This window comes from Carassius auratus, chromosome 19 (assembly GCF_003368295.1).
Source record: "Carassius auratus strain Wakin chromosome 19, ASM336829v1, whole genome shotgun sequence".
Classification (NCBI taxonomy): domain Eukaryota; kingdom Metazoa; phylum Chordata; class Actinopteri; order Cypriniformes; family Cyprinidae; genus Carassius; species Carassius auratus.
The window spans coordinates 13,214,832-13,225,763 of record NC_039261.1 but is presented as its reverse complement, the minus strand read 5'-3'; the positions used below and the strand labels follow the sequence as shown (position 1 = coordinate 13,225,763).

The window sequence follows — 10,932 nt, the reverse complement described above, 5'->3', positions numbered from 1 at the left end:
ACTCTCATGGTTAGCAGTGCTCCAATCTGTCAGAGGGTAGCCTATGAGCATGCTACCTCTTTTCTGAATTCGGAGTTCTTCTTTCACGTGGAGAGTTGAGTTCTCTGTTTCCCAGAGCACCTGGAAGGATGTAGGTCGAGCCTCCCTCTTGGCTGAAAGCTGGGTGTTATGCTCCTTCAGCTAGGTAACTTACAGCTAGCCATTCCAGCATTATAGCAAAGATTGAGTTGATGACTTCTCAAACATATTGTTCTTGGGATGCACAATTTCCATCTATAGACTACTCCTTCAGAGTGCCATAAGGGTCCCTCAGAGTGGTATCTTTAAAATCCATGTTAAGGTAGTGTGCAGTCGAAGTTCTCGTGCACTTTCTAAAATCCACACTATGGTAAGTTCGCATATTAAGCATTTTGTGTTCTTTCTAAAATCCTGTATGGCTACGCTACTTTAACAGGATGTTGCTACTAGGGGTCTGTTGAGACAGTTCCTTCAGCAAGCTCATACAGAGCAAGCGGTAGCCCCCTGGTGACAGGCCAAGACCTAGTATGATTCTAGGCACTTGGTCATATCCCCTTAAAGGAATCTATTCCTGATTCTAAGCCTTGAGCTCTACCCTGGGCCCAGGAGTTCTGGCCCTAATAGGTAGGTTTTTTCGGGTATGTAGCTTAGGCCTTCGTCCATAGGGGAGAGTGTCACTGACCGATCTATTGTCCCAGGGGAAACTCCCTTAATGTTTTTTGGTAGAGTTGGTATGCTTCAGACATGGGTCACATCGAGGCGTTCCCCATAGCGACCCCTAGAGGACGCAGTGTCTCGTTCCCTACTCAGGGAACCATGGTTACATACTGTAACCTGAGACGTTTTTCATAGTGAAATACCATAATTTTTTTTTTCATATTTCACAGTTCATATTTTGTTCAAAATATCTAATCTAACTTCTCAAACAATTTTAAAAGGTTGAGGAAAATTTCATTTATTTCAGTAATTCAACTCAAATTGTGAAACGCATGTATTAAATAAATTCAATGCACACAAACTGAAGTAGTTTAAGTCTTTTTTTTTTTTTTTTTTTGTGATGATTTTGGCTCACATTTAACAAAAACCTACCAATTCACTAGCTCAACAAATTAGAATACTCCACCAGTACTTGGTAGGGGCCGCTTTTGCTTTAATTACTGCCTGAATTCGGCGTGACATGGAGATGATCGGTTTATGGCACTGCTGAGGTGGTATGGAAGCCCAGGTTCCTTTGACAGTGACCTTCAGCTCATCTGCATTTCTTGGTCTCTTGTTTATCATTTTCCTCTTGACGATAGGAAGGTCTGGTGAGTTTGCTGGCCAGTCAAGCACCCCAACACCATGGTCATTTAACCAACTTTTGTAGAGTGGGCAGGTGCCAAATACTGCTGGAAAATGAAATCAGCATCTTCAAAAAGCTGGTCAGTAGAAGGAAGCATGAAGTGCTCCAAGATTACTTCGTTAACTGGTGTAGTGATTTGGTTTTCAAAAAACACAATGGACCAACCCCAGCAGATGACATTGCGCCCCCAAATCATCACAGACTGTGGAAACTTAACACTGGACTTCAAGCAACTTGGGCTATGAGCTTCTCCACCCTTCCTCCAGACTCTAGGACCTTGGTCTACAAATGAAATACAAAACTTGCTCTCATCTGAAAAGAGGACTTTGGAGGACGTTGTCTGTGGTTCAGGAGTGGCTTAACAAGAGGAATATGACAACTGTAGCCAAATTCATTGACACATCTGGTGTGGTAACTCTTGATGCCTTGACCCCAGCCTCAGTCCATTCCTTGTGAAGTTCACTAAAATTCTTGAATACAGTTTGCTTGACAATCTTCATAAGGCTGTGGTTCTCTCGGTTGGTTGTGCATCTTTTTCTACCACACTTTTCCCTTCCACTCAACTTTCTGTTAACATGCTTGTATACAGTACTCTGTGAATAGACAGCTTATTGGCAATTCATTTTTGTGACTTACGCTCCTTGCGAAGAGTGTCAATGTTTGTCAGAGACCATTTTGAAGGCTCAAGAAATCTTTGCAGGTGTTTTGAGTTGATTAGCTGACTGGCATGTCATCATATCCTAATTTGTTGAAATTGGTGGGTTTTGGTTAAATGTGAGCCAAAATCATCACAATTAAAAGAACAAAAGACTTAAACTACTTCAGTCTGTGCATTGAATTTATTTAATACATGAGTTTAACAACTTGAGTTGAATTACTGAAATAAATAAACTTTTCCTCCACATTCTAATTAATTGAGAAGCACCTGTATATCTCGCTAATAACACATACTCTCATTTAGTTTTGTTTAGTATTCTCAACCATGTTCTATTGCAACACATTTTTTTCCCATGGGATGCAAAAGGAGAGTGAATTACAATCTATTTTTATTTTAGTTTATATTGCATACGTTGTGCAAAATATATAATTTTGTTTTCCATATATTATACACACACACACACAAAAGGGTAACACAATAATTATAGATTTATTTTGTCTCTTTAAGCCTTAAATTCTTAATCAACTTTTTTCATCAAACAGAATAATTTCATACATTTTATGTCTCACTATTACTATTCACTCTTTCCCCATTTTATTCCCCATCATTCATTTATTTATTAAAGGATTCCTTGCATTTGCAGCCATTTCTCAAGACTGTTAAAGCATGAGGTCAACTGTGCACTCCAATATTCCAGCCCAGTTCCTTGCAAGTATGTAATAATAAATGGATTCTTTGGCCACAGATGTCCTTCCTTTAGTGACCATTGTAGCTCTTTAAGCTCTGAGCTGGAGCCCAATCAGCTAGTTGCATAGCAACAGGCTTCCCAGAAGCCCCTGCTGATATCAGCCCTAACTCAACTGACACATAGCTGATTCCAACCAGTCAACTGAAGTGAACCCAAAACCCTTTCAGTGGCTATGTCGACAGATTGATTTGCAAATAAAAGCATTTTGCAACAACATATCTGCTGTTGTGCAGGCATGAATTGACCAATTAAAACACAGAGGTCATGATAAGCCTCAGGGAGAGTAACATTGATAAATTATAGAACATTACAAACATGCCAGACATGCAATGGCTATAATCGGATAAGCGTGCAGGTCTCTTTAGGTTTTATAACCTTGACTGCATGTAAAAGAGACTCTATTGCATTTTTAGGGACTGTAACCTTGGCCCTGGTCTCAGACACCGCCGATACGCTTGTACAACAGCATTGTCTGTTCCAGCGTAAGGAAAGTGAGCGGAAGGGTGCGATCCCTGTCCTGCGGTGCAGCTTTCCAGATGTTACTCAAAGGATATGATTTCATTTCTGCAGTGTTATCTGCACAAGCAAAACAGTCTGGGGGTCAAGATACTAAGACAGGACCCCTGTGAATCCGACACAAAATACTGAGACATCCCGCAAGCAGTCCACACCCATAATGCAATACACAGAATCGCACAAGATCTGCGCCTCTAGCCAGTTGATAATGACTGGCTTAAAGACTATAAGAGATAAGTAGATTCCCACGGCCCATCTATGTATAAATATCTATAGGGCCTTTCACACTGCTTTAGTTCCAGAACTAAATGCACAGTACTAAATTACTGGGACGTTCAATAGCAATGACATTTGTGCACGGCGTTCAACAGCATTTACAAAGAAGAATAACGTTAATAACAGAAGGATAGAGGATGCTGTGACTGGAGCTGTGTTTTTGTTGCATCTCATGGGTTTCACAATAATGGACATGGAATGTCGACTAATATTTAAAGCAATTGAAAGAATGGAAAGGAGAACTAAGAATCTCCAACGACAACTCGCAGTGCTACATTTGCTACAAACGTCCGTCCATCTATCGCTGGTTATCATACTTGCGATATAAGTTGACACAATGTTTATACATGTTTATACATTGACACATAGCAGCACCTCTGCATGAATTTATCATCTTTTCATATTTATTTGTATATTGTCTTGTCTTGATCTTACATAAAACTGGGGCAACGGCACTTTTCCCTTAACTCTGTAATAACAAACATGAAACCTATTGCTTGTAGTCTAACCTCCCTGAGTTTTTGGCTCCTTTATATGATAATAAACATCTTCATATGAAGTAAATTCCATACACTCAGCTCTTCAGATCTCAGCATGTCAATGAGAGCGCATCAGGCCAAACCCAAATCTAATAAGCTAACGCTGTGTTAGAATTAAAATGTGATAAAAATGAATCATGATAAAACCTAAATGCATACAAAACACATTTCCAGTACCACCTTCCTCCTTTTAAACTTTGTACAGGTAAAAGCATTGTTTTTATTGAATAGGCTGTACAAAGAGAGCTGGCCCATAACCCACCTGTTTCAGCTGTTTTTGCAGTCAATTACAATCAGTGGATCTCTACACTTTCCTGTCCTGGGAAAGTAGCCACTGGTGGAACATTCTCTGCTATTTGTGTAGGTCAAAAGGAATGACTCTGGGGACTCGCTGTGTTCCAGATTCGTTACGCATGTTAAAACTATGTTCAGAAAGAGAAATGTTCTACTAAAAGGAGGAAAGAAATACATCTTCTCTGTACCCTTGAATAAAGTCCACTGTAACAGTAGTTTAACTCCCTCATTCTTCTGAGGTGAAAGGTTATAAAGACATGGGCATGCAAGAACTATTTTGAGTAGCTTAGTGAAGATAAATCACATGATCAGTTCACCAAGATGTTAGCTCTCATTTTTAGAGAAGAATGTTTCAGAGAGAAGCTTTTAAAAATAGACAGTACAGTATACAGTTAAATATCACAATCTTGTTTATTAATCTCCAGAGATTAACAATGGCCAGAAACATCTGAACAACAAATCATGTAGTAACAGACCACATAATTTAATGCTATGAGAAAATATTTTCGTTGTTGTTCCTTAAGGAGTGTTTTATCTTTTTGATTAATAGGCAAAATCTTAAGAAATGTGAATAAATAAACCATTATTAACATTTTATCAGGTTTTGAGACATGTTAACTAATATGTAAGGCTTCCAAAATATGGAAGACTGTGTTGGCTGTTAAAATGAAGGGAAAGTGGTTAATTTTGGGATTTCTGGGATGTTTTTATAGGTGTGACATATGTGTCTGTACCGACCTAATCATATTATTCGTTAGATGGCATGGCCTATGTGATATCATTCATAGTATACACACCTTACTGTGAACGTTAAATCTCTGGCCTAGATTTTTTTTAAACTGTTGACACATGCATTTTGACTAAGCCTATGTGAAAACAGCAGGGATCAACAAACCACAACTCAGCTGAAGGCAAATAAAAACAACTTTATTCAAAGCACCATAAAGACTGATAATAAATGCATTTTAAAATGGTCAGCACGCATTTGCTTTGGTGTCAAAAATAAGAGATTTTCAGTAGAGAAATAACGTTTCACTTTGGCTTTTTGCTCATTGAACTGAGCCTGGCATCTTCAAATCCAGATTGGATAACTTCATGCCTCCTTTACATATGTTCTCACAGCCACCACATCACCCATTATGCATTTCTGAAAAGAGAAATATGGTTATAAAATGAATGGAGAAAGCACTCAAATAATGAGAAAAACAAACTATTCTGTACATTTAACCAGAATTCAGAACACAGTTAAAACTATTCATTTATATCAGACTACCCCATCAGCTTTAAAATGATTATATTTGAAAAATGTTTCAATTAAAAAATACGTCAGAATCACAATGTTAAACTTTTTTTTTTTTTTTTTTTTTGCAACAGTGTTTTTCCATTAGATAGGCTATTACACTCACAAAAAGCAAATTCTAGCAGGAGAAATATTTTAGAATTGAGAAAAAAGAAAAGAAAAAAAAAAAAAAAAAGAGTATCTTCCAATATAGTGGCTTCCATTGGCTTTCTGAGCCCGAATATCTCCATTTAAAAGTTTACTAATATTTTCAGTTTTCTCTGAATAATAATATGTGGAAATATGATAACCAAAGCAAATAATAATAATTATTCATTATTATCAAATATAATACTATATATACTATTATTAAATAATAATGTTGAATTTTATTAACTTTTTTAAATAAAATTGCAAACTGTAATCTCTATGAATTATTGGTCACATTTTAAATTATTGTGAATTTTGTCAATGTACACATAGCTCAACAACAATTTTGTAACCGCATTAGCAAATACATTATATTATATTGCATTATGTAATGCCACTTGTGTGATCATCAATATTATAACGCGTTTTCAATAAATAAAGGAGAATCCTTACAGCTACTAATTTCCCATCCGTCACCTCCCTCTCTATCCTCGACTCTTTGCCATCCCAGGTCTGTTTCTGCACAAGTTTGCCGTTCTCAAGAGTCACGACAGTCTGCAGACAAAGAGAGAGAAAAGCCTGTTAAATGCATACGATTAACATCTTCACACCAACGCAAATATTCCGCCTATTCCATTACAAACCGTAGTCTTTCTATCATCCGCGGTGATCTCCTCGAATGACTCATTGAGTTTAAATTTGATCTCGGTGGTTTTGAAGGTGCTCTGCGACTTCATGCATATGAGCCCCTGATCATCCACACACACGACCAAGTTGGGCTTGGTCCGGTTTCCCACCTGACGAGTGGCGAATCCTACACCTGAAAAAAGAAATGCACTTCTTTCATTCACGAAACAGATTTATATTACTGACAATCAACAGTATGATATTTAATGCATATGTTAAAACTGTAAAAATTGGCTTAACTTTTCTTTTGCATTTAGCAAAATGGAAATATTCGCTATGGATACTAAATAATGAATCATACCTATAGCCTTCATGTACTCGTCAAAGTTTTCGCTGCTGGTCATCTTCCATGTTCCCACGAATGTTTCAACCATGTTTCCGGATGATGATGATGTTCCCTGTCACTCAAGCAACAGCGCAAAGCTCAGATTTATTCTGATCTGAACTGATCGAATGACTGACTGCAGGCTTTTTCAACAGCTCCTCCAGCACGTGCGTTTTGACACGAGCCAATCAGAGGAGCCAGCGTCACTGTGTGTGCGGAGTTCCTCAAACGCAACTCAGAACTGGGGAAGGGGTCGCGTTTTTCAGACCACAAAAACGGTCAAATAACATTTACTGGGTTAGAGGACAGCAATCAGAAAGATCATGCACATGGATAAACTTATCATGTATTTTTTTTTTTTTTTTAGAATGACGTGTTTGACCAAATAAGAGACCCGACTAAAGGGATGACCTTTCCTCACAGAGGCCGACTGCACACACACAATGATGTCTATTTGAACTTTAATAACTACGTAATAACGTGCTTATAATCTCATGTAGACAAAGGACATTTTGTAGGCAATATGTTAACATATGCTAATTCACAGGCATATTTTCATTTGGATATAGAACACGAAACCCATCATCCTTACTGCTTCAACCACTACACATATTTGGTACACTGTATACTGCATACTATTATTTAAAATGTCTAATATGTGTTGAATAACATACCTATACCTCTCAGAAATTCTTGCACTAAATGTCATGCATTAATTACATGGATGTGATGTAAAAGTAATCTTTTCCACTTATGTCATAGTGGGATAATGCATAAGTAGAGACTTTACTGAGTCTGTATACAGAGGCCTGTTAATTTACTTCAAAAGTCCAACCAAAAGTCTAGAGGACAAAGTGAGAGTCAACTCAAAGACATGACAAATAACAATTTTATTACACATCCACGGACATATAAATACAAAAGAACTAGACTATTTTTTGTCCCCTGCTTTAGCTTGAGGGTCTTTAGCTGTGCATCGGGTCTGTAAGGCTGAGAGCAATTCTTGTGTGGTTAGTTTGGATCCCTTCATCAGCAGCCTCTCTCCATCCACTACAAAAGACCACAATGACATGCATTATACAATGACACTATGCCGTACGCTCTTTTGCAATAATGGAGTTACAGTTCAGTCACTCACAAAATGTGATGTCAATCGTAGGCTCGGATCGGTCATGCTTTATTTCTGTGATAACTTCACAGTTCATATTTGTGGCTCTGGCTTTTTCAGACCCAACCACAATGAGAAACTCTCTGCAGGAAGGAAGAAGACAAAAGTAATGCAAGAGATGAGATTTATTTATGCTTTTAATTATGCCTTCATAAATTCACATTTCATTTATGCAATAAAAACACGAGTAATGAGGGATAAGATGAAAAAATGTGTAAAAGTTGTGACAGCCCATAATAAATGTCATTGAAACAAAGTGGGCAGTTTGTCATCAAAAATGGATTAAAGAGTCATTTAGGATAGCTTTTCCTAAACTTAAACAATTATTTATTGACCGATGGTTTTATTGACTAATCTGCAAACTAAATCTCCTGAAAAGTACATTTTGAATTGCTATGGATCCTGCTTCAGATATTATGCATGTTTAGAATAGCCTACTAGCTTGCTATTTACAAAAGAAAAAGAAAAAAAAGAGAGGAAAGGAAAAATAAGTATAATATAAACTGCATGCCATATATTTTTACATAATATAGCAAATAAAACATTTCCCATGATAAGCATATCAAACATTAGTATGCTACGGGACTTCATACCAATACAATTTGCCAAGTGTGAACAACATATTCTGCAAGACTAGTACGAAAATACTAGTCCGATCTTGGTAGTTCTACTAGTTCAAAACAGTGTGACACCCTGCTGCAATTACCGCGTTTAGACTGAGAGTGGTGCCAGAGATTTCACAGTAGAAAATACTGAAGAAAATAGTGAAAATAGTGAGGCTAAGCATTACGATCCGTCATTTATTCGCAGGGTCATAAGCATATCCATAGAACATTAAACAGTCAATCTGCGTGACTTTGTTTGTATTGTTAATACATTTTATGATATATATGCTAAATTGTATCTCTCTAATGTCATTTTTGAATTTGCAGCTGTTAAATGTGGGGTGGAGAACAGACCAACAGTGGCGAGTGCTGCTGTGAACGCTGAAAACATGAATTGTCTATGAACTGAGAAACACATTCAAAACACATCTAACGTTAAATAAGTTTAATTTGCATCATATACTCCGTTTCTCTGACCGCTGTTACAAGAGGACAACGACCCTGAAGTCATGCTCATGCGCGAATGTTACCAGACAGACGTCTTCCACAAGTAAATCGAGGTATGTACAGTATTCTTACCTTGTGGCGCGAACATTTGATTCAAATGGGCAAAACTGTACAATAATTTTCTTAACCGTCTTTAACACTACTGCTCCCCTGGACGCCGCCATCTTTTCCTACATGACCTTTCACCTGCTGATGACGTATGCAGCCGGGTTGTCAGCGTAAAATACGAAAGCGTAAAAAAAGTGCGATATCAAAATGAATAAAATGTGCAATTAAAACTATGAAAAACTATGAAAAAAGCATTGTTTTAAAGGGGAGTAGTTTTCACCGAAGCAACTGATCCCCCACCAAAACAGAACATACAATTTTAAGATTAAAAAGACTTTTAGTCCATGCTCTTTCACATGTATTTATTTAAAAATCTTACATAATGCAATCTTTATAAAAATTCAGTAATTTAATATTTCATATATTCACTGTTACCAAAGAAATTGATTTTTCCCAAGCAACATTTTTAAGCTGAAACAGATTTTGATCACACACTTTCTTTTATTCATTAATTTGTTCATTTTTAATTGTCAATATTTATATAAAAAAAACACATCATTTTCGTCGAAGCAATTGTTTTTCCCAAGCAGAACATACATACAATTTAAGCTCTGAAATATAAGCCCATGCTTTAATTAATTAATTAATTTTATTTATATATTCGTTCATTCTCCTTTTATGTCAATATTTATACAAATAATTAATTGATAAAATATAATTTAAAATGTAATTGTAATTAGGTATCTGCACTTTCTTTTTAAAATCAGCTTTGCCTGTTACGTCAAATGCTTTAAATTGGTTTAATTAAATTATCTGAACCTCTGGGAGTCATTGTCATTAGTGTACTGAAATAAAATAAATAAATTGTTGCAAATAAATATCACAAAAAAAGAAAAAGTAACTATTTAAAGTTATGAATATATTACACGTTATGTGTATTTTTTTTTCTCTTTGAGATCTGCGTACAAAACAAAATCATGAATCTGCGTACATTGACAAATCATGAAACTCATCCAGTAGATGGCGCAAGTGGATACTGTATTATTTAGTAAGCCACTCCAAGGTAACCTTTCACATCATTTTCAGTTTATTGCCATAGACGCATCTTGCTATATCTTCCTTCACACACCCAAGCATAATCTGTGCACAGTCATTAATGTTAATTTGTTCAAATGCACTTTCAAGAAGAAATCATGTAAATCAAGTCATTATGTCAAATATCAAACAAACTGCCCATGTTATCAAGATGATTTTCATATATATATATATATATATATATATATATATATATATATATATATATATATATATATATATATATATATATGAAAATCATCTTGATATATACATACATACAGGTGCATCTCAATAAATTAGGATATCATGGAAAAGTTATTTTATTTCAGTAATTCAACTAAAATTGTGAAACTCATGTATTAAATAAATTCAGTGCACACAGACTGAAGTAGCTTAAGTCTTTGGCTCTTTAAATTGTGATAATTTTGGTTCACATTTAAGAAAAAAAAACCACCAATTTACTATCTCAACAAATAAGAATATGGTGACATGTCAATCAGCTAATAAATTCAAAACACCTGCAATAGTTTCCTGTACCTTCAAAATGTTCTCTCAGTTTGGTTCACTAGGCTACACAATCATGAGGAAGACTGATCTGACAGATGTCCAGAAGACAATCATAGTCACCCTACACAAGGAGGGTAAGCCACAAACATTGATTGCCAAAGAAGCTGGCTGTTCACAGAGTGCTGTAT

General features: G+C 36.2%; 2 protein-coding genes across 2 annotated transcripts; both read right to left on the bottom strand.

The window, feature by feature from the left end:
* Nucleotides 1–5,297: 5,297 nt before the first annotated feature.
* Nucleotides 5,298–6,971, bottom strand: LOC113119470 (fatty acid-binding protein, adipocyte-like). The gene is made up of 4 exons (XM_026288997.1): nucleotides 6,809–6,971; nucleotides 6,465–6,640; nucleotides 6,274–6,375; nucleotides 5,298–5,538 (listed from the first exon to the last, which is right to left on the bottom strand). The coding sequence occupies exons 1-4, from the start codon at nucleotides 6,879–6,881 to the stop codon at nucleotides 5,485–5,487; spliced, it is 405 nt and encodes a 134-aa protein (XP_026144782.1). The 5' UTR covers nucleotides 6,882–6,971; the 3' UTR covers nucleotides 5,298–5,484.
* A 732-nt stretch (nucleotides 6,972–7,703) lies between these two features.
* On the bottom strand, nucleotides 7,704–9,332 carry mrpl53 (mitochondrial ribosomal protein L53). Its single transcript, XM_026288998.1, has 3 exons — nucleotides 9,185–9,332; nucleotides 7,971–8,083; nucleotides 7,704–7,882 (listed from the first exon to the last, which is right to left on the bottom strand). Exons 1-3 carry the CDS (start codon nucleotides 9,274–9,276, stop codon nucleotides 7,764–7,766), a joined length of 324 nt encoding a protein of 107 aa, XP_026144783.1. The 5' UTR covers nucleotides 9,277–9,332; the 3' UTR covers nucleotides 7,704–7,763.
* Nucleotides 9,333–10,932: the final 1,600 nt, after the last annotated feature.

Coding starts and splice junctions, on each gene's coding strand:
- LOC113119470 (XM_026288997.1), bottom strand. CDS start 6,881: ATGGTTGAAACATTCGTGGGAACATGGAAGATGACCAGCAGCGAAAAC. Junction 6,641..6,808: donor CGAGTACATGAAGGCTATAG/GTATGATTCATT, acceptor TTCTTTTTTCAG/GTGTAGGATTCGCCACTCGT. Junction 6,376..6,464: donor CGGATGATAGAAAGACTACG/GTTTGTAATGGA, acceptor CTTTGTCTGCAG/ACTGTCGTGACTCTTGAGAA.
- mrpl53 (XM_026288998.1), bottom strand. CDS start 9,276: ATGGCGGCGTCCAGGGGAGCAGTAGTGTTAAAGACGGTTAAGAAAATT. Junction 8,084..9,184: donor TCAAATGTTCGCGCCACAAG/GTAAGAATACTG, acceptor TCCTTCCTGCAG/AGAGTTTCTCATTGTGGTTG. Junction 7,883..7,970: donor TACGATTGACATCACATTTT/GTGAGTGACTGA, acceptor GGTCTTTTGTAG/TGGATGGAGAGAGGCTGCTG.